General features: G+C 49.9%; 1 protein-coding gene across 1 annotated transcript in view; it reads right to left on the bottom strand.

Moving 5' to 3' along the window:
* Positions 1 to 13568, bottom strand: part of GAK (cyclin G associated kinase) — a 124890-nt gene that overhangs the window by 9560 nt on the left and 101762 nt on the right. The window contains exons 22-24 of the mRNA XM_004383533.2: positions 12291 to 12464; positions 9673 to 9795; positions 8090 to 8209 (exon numbers count right to left, since the gene is read on the bottom strand). Coding sequence (XP_004383590.1) covers positions 8090 to 8209; positions 9673 to 9795; positions 12291 to 12464 — 417 coding nt within the window. The remainder of the gene's footprint in view (positions 1 to 8089; positions 8210 to 9672; positions 9796 to 12290; positions 12465 to 13568) is intronic.

Raw genomic sequence — 13568 nt, 5'->3', positions numbered from 1 at the left:
GTGATGAGGTTATACTGATGAGGTTGACAAGATTAGTGTCTTAATGCAATCTCTTTTGAGATATAAAAGACAGAAGCGAGCAGAGACACATGGGAACTTCATACCACCAAGAAAGCAGTGCGGGGAGCAGAGCGTGTCCTTTGGACCTGAGTTTCCTGAGCAGAGAAGCTCCCAGACCAAAGGAAGATTGATGACATGGACCTTCCTCCAGAGCCAATGGAAAAAGCGTTCCCCTGGAGCTGACGCCCTGAATTTGGACTTGTAGCCTACTGGACTGTGAAGAAATAAACTTCTCTTTGTTAAAGCCATCCATTTGTGGTATTTCTGTTGGAGCAGCACTAGATGACTAAGACAGAATTTGGAACCAGGAGTGGGGTGCTGTTCTAATAGATACCTAAAATGTGGAAGTGGTTTTGAAACTGTGAATGGATAGAGGTGTGGCAGCAGCAGAGGACCAGCAGTGGCAGAGAATCTGCAGCAGCACAGAAGGGGCAGCGACAGAGAACCAGCAGCAGCAGAACCAGGAGACCAGCCTGAGATAGTGCTGGAGCAAACCCACGGAGCAAGAGAGCTGAGTGCCTGTGCGCCGGAGGCTTCCCGGCAGAGTGGGGTGCCTTCGGGCACTTATTGGTAGAGTTAGGCTTGCTGACCCACAGAGCGAGGAAGCTGAGTGCCTGTGTGCAGGAGGCTTCCTGGCGGAGTGGGGTGCCTCCAGGCACTTAATCGGTGGAGCTACCGAGCTTTGGAACACTTGCCCTAGTAGGGCAGATGTGGGCGTGAGGCCTGACAGCCAAGAGGCCACAGGAAGCAGAAGCTGAAGAGACAAGGAACACAAGAAGCTGAGCTGCTTCAGTCTCAAAAGGTATGGCCAAGACCTCTGGGGCCTCAAAGGTGGAGCCATGGCCCCTGGTGTTTCTAAGGGTGGAGTCGTCACTCCGACGGACTAGAAGAATGGTGCGTCTAAAGTCGAGGGAGCAGAGTTGCTGTCCCAGTGGGCCTGGAAGGTGGAGCTGAAGCCCAGGGCTGAGGGGCCTCCACTCAGAATCTGGCGACTGTGGTCAATACACAGAGTCTGGAGGGCGGGGCTATTGTGTAAATTGTCTCAGAGAACAGAGAATTCTTTTCAAAGCCTTGAGGGCTAATGTAATGTGTTCTGCTGACTTGCTTGGTGCCTGTTACCGCTTCTTCTCCTCCAGTTTCTCCCATTTGTAATGGAAATGCCTAGCTTGTGCCTGTTCTGCCACTGTAACTCTCGAAGCAGATACCTTGTATTCTAGATTTCACAGATGAAGAGGAATTTTTGGAATGTGGACTTGGAGTTCAGACTTTTGCTGTGATATGAGATGAGTATATTTTGCGTGTTGCAAGGACATGAATTTTTGGGGGCCAAAGGGTGGAGTGTCATGGATTGAGTTGTGTCCCCTAAAAATATCTGTCAGCTTGGCTGGGTCATGATTCCCAGTATTATATGATTGTGTTATCTGATGTCATTTCCTTATGTGTTGTAAACTCTATCACTACGATGAGATTATATGTGATCTCCTTATGTGTTGTAAATTCTATCACTGTGATGAGGTTATACTGATGAGGTTGACAAGATTAGTTAGTGTCTTAATGCAATCTCTTTTGAGATATAAAAGACAGAAGCGAGCAGAGACACATGGGATCCTCAAACCACCAAGAAAGCAGTGCGGGGAGCAGAGCGCATCCTTTGGATCTGAGGTTCCTGTGCAGAGAAGCTCCCAGACCAAAGGAAGATGGATGACACAGACCTTCCCATTCCCCTGGAGCTGAAGCCCCGAATTTGGACTCGTAGCCTACTGGACTGTGAGAGAATAAACTTCTCTTTGTCAAAGCCAACCACTTGTGGTATTTCTGTTAGACCAGCACTAGATGACTGAGACAAAGGCATTATGCTGAGTGAAATTAGTCTGCCGCGAAAGGACAAATATTGTATGAGACCACTATTATAAGAACTCAAGAAAAGGTTTAAACACAGAAAAAACATTCTTTGATGGTTACAAGGGTGGGGAGGGAGAGAGAGGGGAATTCACTAACTAGATAGTAGACAAGAATTATCTTAGGTAAAGGAAGGACAGCACACACTACAGGGGAAGTCAGTACCACTGGAATAAACCAAAAGCTCAGAAACTTCCTGAATACAACTGAACATTCTGAGGGACAGAGCAGCAGCAGTGGGCGTCTGGGGACTATGGTTTCAGGGGACATCTAAGTCAATTAGCATAACAAAGTTTATTAAGAAAATGTTCTGAATTCCACTTTGGTGAGTGGCATCCGGGGTCTTAAAAGCTAGTGAGCAGCCATCTAAGATGCATCAATTGGTCCCAATCCACCTGGAGCAAAGGAGAATGAAGAACACCAAAGACACAAGGAAAATATCAGCCCCAGAGACAACAGGGCCACATAAACCAGAGACTCCATCAGCCTGAGACTAGAAGAACTAGATGGTGCCCGGCTACCACCAATGACCCGCCCCGACAGGGAACACAACAGAGTCTGATGGAGCAGGAGAAAGGTGGGTGCAGAACTCAAATTCTAGTAAAAAGACTAGACTTAATGGTTTGACTGAGACTGGAGGAACCCCAGAAAACATGGCCCCCGGACTCTCTGTTAACCCAGAACTAAAACCATTCCTGAAGCCAACTCTTCAGACAAAGAATAGACTGGACTATAAGACATAAAATGATACTTGTGAGGAGTGTGCTTCTTAGTTCAAGTAGATACATGAGACTAAATGGACAGCTCCTGTCTGGAGGCGAGATGAGAAGGCAGAAAGAGAAGCTGGATGAATGGACACGGGAAATCCCGGGTGGAAAGGAGGAATGTGCGGTCACATTCCAGGGATAGCAACTAGGGTCACACAACAATGTGAGTATAAATTTTTGTATGAGACTAACTTGAACTGTAAACTCTAAAGCACAATTAAAAAAAAAAAAAAAAAGCCAGGAGCGGAGTACGTCCTTTGGACCTGGGATCCCTGTGCTCAGAATCTCCTAGGCTCAGGAGACAGGGAGAGCTGTAGCACTGTAGGTCATAGTGGTGTGACAAGGTGGGAACCAGGAGACCAGAGTGAGACAGTGAGGTAGGCTTCCTGGCCCATGAAGCAAGAGAGTTGTGAGCCTTCAGGCAGTAGGTTTACTGGTTGTCTTAGTCATCTAGTACTGCTATAACAGAAATATCACAACTGGATGGCTTTAACAAAGAGAAATTAATTCTCTCACAGTTTAGGAGGCTAGAAGTCCAAATTCAGGGTGCCAGCTCTAGGGGAAGGCTTTCTCTCTCTGTGGACTCTGGAGGAAGGTCTTTGTCATCAATCTTCCCCTGGACTAGGAGCTTCTCGGCACAGGAACCCCAGGTCCAAAGGTCGCGCTCTGCTCCCAGTACTGCTCTCTTGGTGGTATGAGGTCTCCCTGTCTCTCTGCTCGCTTCTCTCTTTCATATCTCAAAAGAGACTGCCTTATGACATAAGCTAATCTTATAGACTGAGTCATGTCTTATTAACATAATTGCCTCTAATCCTGCCTCATTAACATCATAGAAATAGGACTTACAGAACATAGGGAAATCACATCAGATGACACAATGCTGGACAATCACACAATACTGGGGATCATGGCCTAGCAAAGCTGGCACACTTTTAGGGGGCACAATTCAATCTACAACACTGGTGGAGTGGGGTGCCTCTGGGCACTTACTGGCGAAGCTAAAGAGCTTTGTAACACTTGCCTGAGCAGGGGCTGAGGCTAAGGCCAAGAGTTGGGGCTGAGACCAAGAGCGAGGGCCCAGTGACAGAGGCCAGGCCCAGGCAGGGCCTGGGGGCAAGGCCTGCCTGTGGGCACGGCCGAGAAGCTGTCCTGATCCAAGAACTGTATCTTGAGTTGTTCCTGTTACTTCCAAGTTGATCATAATCCTGAACTATAACCTGTTACTTCCCTAATAAACCATGCAATGGTGACTATGGTTTGTTGAGTTCTGTGTGGCCACTGCGATGAATTACGGAACCCAGCAGAGAAGTAAAGAGGGAAAGGTGGTGTCAGAATTGGTAAAATGGTCAGAGAGAGGAGGTATGTCTGATCTCCACCTCACAGGAATCAGGTTTGCGCTGATGCTGATCTTGATTCTCTCTCCTTCCCCTGAAGTGAGATGGGGTCTGACACCACGCCATCTTATACCAATACTTTCTTCTAATGGCTTTATGGTTTTGTGTTTTACATTTAAAGAAATCTATGATCAATTCTGAGGTAACTAGTGTAGGTGTGAGGTGGAGGTCGAGGTTCATTTTCCACCTGTGGATGTCCAATTGCTCCAGCACCATTTGTTGAATGACTTCTGCCATCACCTGGTCTTACACGTGAGGGTCTATATCTGGGTCCTCAATTCTGTTCCTGAGTCCCTGGGTGATGCAAATGGTTAAATGCTCGACTACCAGTGGTTTGAACCCTCCCAGAGGCTCCTTGGAAGACAGGACTAGTGATCTGCTTCCAAAAGGTCACAGCCCTGAAAACCTTATGGAGCAGTTCTACTCTGCACACACGGGGTCACCACAAATCAGAATCAACTTGATGGCAACTAACAGCAACAACAACTATTCTGTTCCATTGAACTGTGTGGAGTGATTCCTCCCACGTCATTTATTCTTCTGCTACAAGGATATTTTAGCCAGTCTAGTTGTTTTGCCTTTCCAAATAAAATTTAAAATAAGCTTGTCTGTATCTACAAAAATTCTTGCTGGGATATTTTGGTAGGAATTGTGCTAAACCTATAGATCAACAGGCTTGAAATCTTTTGAATCTAAAGAACTGAAATCTTTATTTATTTAAAATGTTGAGTCTTACAATCCATGCATAGGGTATGTCTCTCCATTTATTAAGATCTTGTCTGATCTGTTTTATCATGTTTTGTTTTTGTAGTTTTCACCATAAAAGTGCTCTACATGTTTTATTAGACTTATACCTGTATTTCATTTTCTTTTAAGCAGTTGTAAATTGTGTCATTTACATTTTGGTTTCCTTGTGTATGTTGCCAGTAAACAGAAATACAACAGATGTGTTTATATTGATCTTTATCCTGCAACCTTACTGAACTCACTTATTAGTTCTAAAAGATTTCTGTAGATTGCTCCAACTTTCCTACATAAATGTCTTAGCTATCTAGTGCTGCTGTAACAGAAATACCGCAAGCAGATGGCTTCAAAACAGAAGTTTATTCTCTTAGTCTAGTAGGCTAGAAATCCAAATTCAGGGCATCAGCTTCAGGGGAAGGCTTTCTCTCTTTGTTGTCTCTGGAGGAATGCCCTTGTCATCAATCTTCCCCTGGTCTAGGAGCTTCTCGGCGTAGGAACGTCAAGTCCAAAGGATATGCTCTGCTCCCAGTGCTTTTTTTCTTGGTAGTGTGAGGTCCCCTGTCTCTCTGCTCACTTCTCTCTCTTATATCTCAAAACAGACTGACTCAAGACACAACCTGATCTTGTTGTCCTGCCCCATTAACATAACTGCCTCTAATCCTGCCTCATTAACATCATAGAGGTAGGATTTACAACACATAGGAAAATCACATCAGATCCCAAAATAGTGGACAATCACACAATACTGGGAATCATGGCCTAGCCAAGTTGACACACATCTTTGGGGGACACAATTCAATCCACAACAATAAACAACCACGCCACCTGCAAACAGAAACAATTTTATTTCTTTTTTTCCAGGATGTGTAACTTTTATTTCCTTTTCTTACCTTATTGCATTAGCAGTAAATGAGAATGGTCAGAGAGAACATACTTGTCTCCTCTGTGATCTTAGGGAGAAAGAAATCTAGTTTATCCTCATTAAGCTGTAGTTTTTTTGTAGATATTCTTTATCAAGTTGAGGAAGCTCCCGTCTGATGGAAGTTTTTATCATGAATGGGGAACGTTGTTGTTAGGTGGCGTCGAGTCAGTTCCGACTTATAACGACCTTATGTACAACAGAACGAAACACTGGCCGGTCCTACACCATCCTCATAATCATTGTTATGCTTGAGTCTATTGTTGCAGCCACTATGTCAATCCATCTCACTGAGGGTCTTTCTCTTTTTTACTGACCCTCTACCAAGCATGATGTCCTTCTCCAGGAACTGGTACCTCCTATACCATGTCCAAAGAACATGAGACGAAGTCTAGCTCTCCTTGCTTCTAAAGAGCATTCTGGCTGTACTTCTTCCAAGACAGATTTGTTCGCTCTTCTGGCAGTCCACAGTATATTCAACAGTCTCTGCCAACACCATAATTCAAAGGCATCAGTTCTTCTTCGGTCTTCCTTATTCGTTGTCCAGGTTTTGCATGTGTGTGAGGTGACTGAAAACACCATGGCTTGAGTCAGGTGCACCTTAGTCCTCAAAGTAACACGAGGACTAGATTTTGTTAAATGCTTTCTCTGTATTGTTGCTATGATTATGTGATTCTTCTTCTTTAGCTGGTTAATATGGTGGATTACATCGATTGATTTTGGAATGTTCAACTAGCTTTGCATTCCTGGAATCAACTCCCCTTGGTTGTGGTGTATGATTCTTTTTATATATTGACGAGTTCTACTTACTAACATTTTGTTGAGGATTTCTATGTCTATACTCATGAGTGATACTGTCTGTAGTTTTCTTTCCTCGTACTGTTTGCTTTCGGTATCAGGGTAATACTGGCCTCATCGAGTGAGCTGGGAAGTGTTTGGTAGAATTCTCAGTGAAACCATTTGGGCCTGAAAAGTCCCTTTTGGGGAGGTCTCTACCTACCAGCTCATTTTCCTTATAGTTACAGGACTATTTTGACTCTGCACCTGTCTCACCCAGCCTTGGCATCTCTCACAGGACTGGCTCTCAGCAGGCTGACCCTCAGTCTATAGCAGGCAGGGGTCCCACCACTGCACAATCATTTGGTTGCATGAAGGAGGGGACCTTGCTGCCAGGCCCGTCCCCACCCTGTTCTTTGGCGATACTCTCGGAGGTGTCTCTGTTCACTGAGGACAGTGGTGCTTTTTCTCCCCCACGAGGTCCTGGCAGCCTGAGCAGAGCCTAGCACAGATGGGAACTCACTGCAGTTTATGGATTAAACATGTCACCAGCTCCACCACCCAGACACGGGACACCCATGCCACGTGCACCCCCACCTGGAGCACCGCGCCCATCGCCTGTAGCTGCCCTCAAACGCCGAGACCCTGGCCTTCCTGGGCAGTTCCCACAGCTCCCATGAGTGGTGCACACACGGGGGCCTCTTCCAAGGGGTGGCTGGAAGGGACCTCACAGTCCTGATTTTTTAGGTTATTAGTTAACAAATAACTGGACTAAGATGGAAGCATTTTTAAATCATAAAAGTACTATGAGATCAGACATTTCCACCCTGCTGTAATCGCTGTGCCACAGGCTCGGGAGCACTCTTGCAGCTCAGAGTCTAGTGCGGGCAGGAGCCAAGGACAGCTAAGTAAGTGGTGTCCAAGCAGGTGGGCTTTGTTGCCAACACTTCTGTTATGGATTGAACTGTGTCCCTGAAAAACGTGTTTCAACTCGGCTAGACCATGATTCCCAGTATTGTGAAAGTGTCCACCATTTTGTGATCTGATGTGGTTATCCTATGTATTGTAAATCCTACCTCTATGATGTTAATGAGGCAGGAATTAATCTACAGGATTAGGCTATACCTTGAGTCAATCTCTTTTTGAGATATAAAACAGAGAATCGAGCAGAGAGGAGTGTGATATCATATCACCAAGAAAGTAGCGCCGGGAGCAGAGCACATCCTTTGGACCCAGGGTCCCTGCACTGAGAAGCTCCTGGACCAGGGGAAGATTGATGATGAAGTCCTTCCCCCAGAGCCAACAGAGACAGAAAGCCCTCCTCCTGGAGCTGGTGCCCTGAATTCAGACTTGGAGCTTCCTAGACTGTGAGACGATAAATTTCTGTTTGTTAAGGGCATTGACTTGTGGTATTTGTTATAGCAGCACTAGATAACTAAGACAACTTCCAAGAATAAAAATTCCTATAAGGTACATAACATTGTCAACACAGCCCGATGTGATGTTCTTACATGTTTAAGGCACATTACCTGGGAGGCCTGAGCCAAGGTCACCAAGGTCGGCAAAGGGGTCCAGGTTCTGCGACTTGGTCCGGCTGGTCGAGGGGCCGGGCGGGGCTGCTGGCTGACCTCCAGAAGAGAAGAGGGGGCCTGCAAGGGGCAGCGACATTAAGAACATATGCCTCCTGGGAGCCCCTCTGCTGTTGCTTCCCGAACCTTCCTTGCTATCCTGAAGGCACTCACCTGTGCTCAGTACTAGCAGCTACGTCGCTTTAAACAACATGTATGTTGTAGTTCTTGACTTTAGATTGCAATATTAATTGCAAAGTAAAAGAGTATGTAACAGCAAGCCAGAATCAGAACACAATCACACATGGACGCTCACGCGCCCTGTGGTGGGACAGCTGCCTGCCAGTGCCTCGCACTGCTGTGAGTTAGGGCAGTCCTTCTGAGAAGAACATAACAGCTTGTATCAAGAACCAAAAATGTTCATGTTGTTCTGGTTTTGTAATACCACTTCCTGAGATTAATTTAAAATGTGAATGTTCTGTATAATGTTCCTTATAATAGGAGAAAAGAGTAGTGAAATACTTAAGTAAATCACTGTACGGTCACACAATAAAATCTCATGCGGCCATTAGAGACGATGGCTGTTTTTTCATATATAAAGTACACCTATAGATCAATAGGAAAATGAGCAAAGAACATCAACTAGTTCTCAAAAGAAAAACAAATAACGAAAATCATACAACAGTCAATGTCAACACAGTGAAGAAATGTGCATTAGAGGATGGATGTCCTGTCAAACTGGTACAACAGTACTCTTACAAGTTACTATCCAACTCTGGTGGGAAACCAAGAAGGGCATGAATTGCCCATGCGCAAGGAGATTAATAAAAACATGTACCTAAAGTGGAGTATGTACCAAAGGCCTTGTAAATATGCACATTCTCTGACACAGCAATTCACTACCAGAAATGTCTCAACAGGATGGATCACAGATGGACACAGAGACAGAAAGACGCTCACAGACGTGATGCTGGACACCACCTGCACACCTACAACAGGGACAGTCACGAGTGTGGTAGTCGCACAGGTGACAGCCGGCAATCTTCAAAACGGAAGCTTCAGGAGCAAGGAATAACCACAGGACACAGAAAATGCTCACGGTATGTTTTGAGTAAAAAAGCTGGGAATGAAGAGTACGTGAAGCATGAAATCATGTCACCAAACACGCACGTCCGCAGGAGAAGAAGCAAAAGCAGGGTGTGGTGGACAGGGCCGCAGCTGCTTGTCTCTCGGGAGCTAGCCTGTGGGTGGGCCTGGCAATCACTGCATCTCTGTACTACGCACCAAATAAGGAAGAGTGAGTGAGAGGCAAAGATCCCAAATGCCCAGTGCTCTCGTCTCCTCTTCAGCCTCATGGGTGTGGTCACACTGAGTGCTGGCCTGTGGCAGTCCTGACTACTTTCTGGGGGGTGTTATGGTTGTATTACTCGTATAATGGGAAAATAACTGGATCATTTAAAGGCACCAAAACTACACAGATGCATCCCCAGCCTGGAAGCCCAAGCAGCCCTCGCTGGGCACGGTGGTGACCAGTGGCACCCTACCTTCTGTGGTAGGCTTCGGGGCCGGCGCGGATGCTGCAGCCTTGGCCCAGGCGTCCCATCCTCCTAGGAGGTCCGGGTGGCTGGAGGAGGCTGTCATCCTGCTGGGTTCCGCCGGTAGATCCCCTGGGAAGAAAATGCCAGAAGAGAACAGCATTCTTTAGAGTCTGTCTGCCCCACCCGCCCCTCCCCGAGTGGGGCGGGCCCTTCACACATTCACACTGCCACACTCTCGTCACCACGGTCACAGGTGTGCCCATACAACACATCGGGCAGGGATGCCCGGGTGAAGGCCCTCTCTGGAGATGCCAGTTCTAATAGCCTCCCTTTGCTGGCTAGCATGACGCAGCACAGGCTGGAAGGTGGCCTCCTGAGAGGGCTGCCAGGATGGCTACCTCTGCAGAGGGTCCCACAGGGGCAGCCCTCCAGGCAGGGCTGTGCTGCGCCCACACCATGGGCAGTAGGGCTTCGGCCGGCCCGTCATGCACCAACCCAGGCCCAACAGGGGTTGCTGGGCAAGAGGCAGAGGCAGGCGAGCGCGGAGCCCCGCAGCTGCTGGGTGTGCAGGGCCAGGGCCCCACTGCCCTCAACCTGCAGGGCACCTGGTCTCCAGCCACAGCCCTGCCTCCTCCTCTTGGGCCCACAGCCGTCGGCTCTGGGGGACCCACAGACACTCATGTGCCCCCTGATCTGACCACTGGACGTGAGGACGGTTGGCACACAGTGAAGTTCATGAGATGACAAGAACTAGCATTAGCACATCAGTTGCCTGAAGGTCTTCAAAGACACTACTGCCGCCTCCTGCACCTGCCAGGTGTGCTCAGGTCCCTCACACTCACGTGCCTGTAGGTGCCTTTGCAAGCACCCTCCTGCCCTTTCCTAACACCTGCCAGAGCATGCAGCGGCGAGGACACTGGGCTGGTTGCGTCTTTGTCCCAGGGGACAGATGACCTGCAGACCCCTCCCTCAGGGCCCACACCCAGCCCTGGCTATCCTGGTACCTAGGCACACGGTGTCTGCCTGCCTGCCCACCTCTCACTGTCGCTAGTGCTGGCACTACTGTGAAGCCACTTCACTCTGTCCACCCACAGCGTGTCTGCATGCGGCCGCCACAAGCTTCCTACGACGCACATCAGCCCTGCCAAAGCATATGCGCTCCTCTGCTTGAACCCTCAGCAGCTGCCCAACACAATACCTCACTGAGGACCAGAGGACCTGGCCCGGCTTCTTCTCTGGGCCCATGCTGTCTCCTGGCCCACAACCTCTCCTGGCCTGCGCCCTCTCCCAGCAGTGGACTCTCCCGGCCCACAACCTCTCCCAGCAGTGGACTCTCCTGGCCTGCACCCTCTCCCACCCGACTCTCCTGGCCTGCGCCCTCTCCCAGCCGTGGACTCTCCCAGCCTACAACCTCTCTTGGCCTGCCCCCTCTCCCACCCAACTCTCCTGGCCTGCGCCCTCTCCCACCTGTGGAATCTCCTGGCCTGCGCCCTCTCCCAGCCGTGGACTCTCCCAGCCTACAACCTCTCTTGGCCTGCCCCCTCTCCCACCTGTGGAATCTCCTGGCCTGCGCCCTCTCCCAGCCGTGGACTCTCCCAGCCCACAACCTCTCCCGGCCTGCACTCTCTCCCAGCCGTGGACTCTCCTGGCCCATGCTGTCTCCCAGCCTGCTCTGTCTCTGGCCTGGCTTCACTCTCAGCTCTGTTCCAGCCAAGCAGGCCTCTCTCTGTCAGAACAAGCCAATCCAGTCACTCCTCGGGCCTTCCTGGGCACACACCCATCTCCAATGCCCTCCTGCTATGCTCTCTTCCCAGCACTTGCTCCGTGGATTCTTCTGTCCCCCACCGTCCCCTCGCCCTGCCCCACACCGGCTCCGTGTGAAGGTGGCTGTGATGACCTTGTTCACCACCTGGCCCTGGGGCCCAGAGAGGCCTGGCCTGTGGGTGGGCCCTCCAGAGCCACTTGCTGAACAGCATGCAGGGTGAGGATGCACAGAGAAAGCCAAGGAGCAGCTGCAGGAATGGCTGGGAGGGAAGGAGAAGAAGAGCAGGGCCAGCTCCCAGAAGGCCCCGGGTGGCGGCAGCTCTGGGCTGACCTCCCACACTGCCCGTGTCCAGGCCATGTGCGGCCATCACTGGCATCATCTCAGAGATGGTCCACAGGAGCTGGGCAGGACCTCAGAGGCCCTGAGCCGCTGGGAGCACACTGAGAGGCAAGGGGGCAGAGCTGGGCCATATGGGGGCCTCCTGTCATGCCCAGAGCAAGCAGAACTACCCCAAAGTGTAAGAGGTTATGCAGTCAGAGGGTGGAGATAGGACTCAGATACGTCCGTAAGGCCCTCAAGTCCATACCTCTCTCCACCATCCATCTGGCTCATGTGCTGTGAACACTTCCAACCTACTGTCACACTTGTTTTCAGACCAGTAACTTGAAAACCCGCCTTCCAGTCCCCATGTGTCCTCAGGAACCAGCTAGCATCAAATAAGTGAGACTGCACGGAAGCAGATTCTCGTGCTCTGCCAGAGGCAGAAATACGCAGTTTCCCGAAACGCCAAGACCTCCCGCAGGTCCATGCACATGGCTCAGAGCGCTGGGCTGTGCGAAGGCTGCAGGGAGAGGCTCACCCAAGTGCAGGAAGTCCGAGCTGGAGGATGGGGGCGGGGCGCTGTGCGTGGAAGGGAACGCAGTGGGCAGTGTGGCCGAGGAGTCAGGATGAAGAAACTCGCCAAAGAGATCAGGGTCGGAGCAGGTCTGAGTGTCTGAGTCAGTTGCCATCAGGAAAGGGTCGAATGGGTCAGCTAGGGGCAAAGACAGCAAAAATGGTACACAACTGTTAGACAAGGAGAGCACGGAGTTAGAGGCTTCGTGAGTGAGTGTCTTACAACTCGTGTAGGGTAAAGAACCTAGTTTTACTACAAGTAAGGTGGTCTTTGTCCTGGGCTCCAGTAAAATATCCCTAGAATAATTGGGGTGCCTTGGTCTGGGACTTCTAGGCCATGCCTGAGGATTTGTGCTGGTGAGTGGGGGATGGCCAGACCAGAAAAACTCACAGGGAAGGCTGATATCGAGTTGTCCCAGGAGGCATGGTTTAGCCTCTCATGCAGGACTGGCTGATAAAAGCCCTGAGCACTGAAACTCAGAGAGCTTCCTGATTGGTGAGAACATCTGCTCTCAGGGGGGTAGTGCATCCTTTAGGACACAGAAGCTCTGTGCTGGGACCTTGCCCTATGCGTCTCTGTTTGTATCCTTTCTGGTTATATTAAACCTGTAGTCATAAGCACGGTACACTCTCTGTGAGTTCTGTGAGTCATTCCAATGAGTTACTGAACCCAAAGGGACAGTGGGAGCCAGCAAGTCAGAAAGTAAGGGTGTCGTGTGGACTCTTGAGCTTGTGGCCAGCATCCTGAAGGGGTAGTGGGAGACCAGCCCCGAGTTAGTGGCCAGCAGGTCAAAGGTTGGGGTGTCGTGTGGACTCTAGGGGTATCCTCTGAGCAAGAGCCCCCTAGCCTCCACAGGAGCCTTGCTGTACCTCCTGCCCCCCGCCAGACAGACTGACAGCAGTTCAGTCCACTGTGGTGTGACTGCATCTCCCCACCCCCACCCAGCAGTCTGAATGGCCCCTCACTACTGTGCCCAGATCACACTCTTGGGTTCTTGCCTCCTCCTCGTCTGTCTTGCCTGTCACCTCTGCCCAGCCCCTCACTGGAGGCGCACTGGGCTTCAGAGGGTCCCTCTGCTGTTACTCCAGGACAGGGGCCCGGGACTGGCAGAGAGTGTCACAACCCCTGGAGGGGGGGCCGGGACAGACAGAGAGCATAACATCCCCTGGAAGATGCCTGGGATGGACAGAGAGCACACTATCCCCTGGAGGGGGGCCTGGGATGGACAGAGAGCACAGCATC

Source organism: Trichechus manatus, unplaced genomic scaffold (assembly GCF_000243295.1).
Source record: "Trichechus manatus latirostris isolate Lorelei unplaced genomic scaffold, TriManLat1.0 scaffold00111, whole genome shotgun sequence".
NCBI lineage: Eukaryota > Metazoa > Chordata > Mammalia > Sirenia > Trichechidae > Trichechus > Trichechus manatus.
This window is presented reverse-complemented; position numbering and strand designations above follow the sequence as displayed.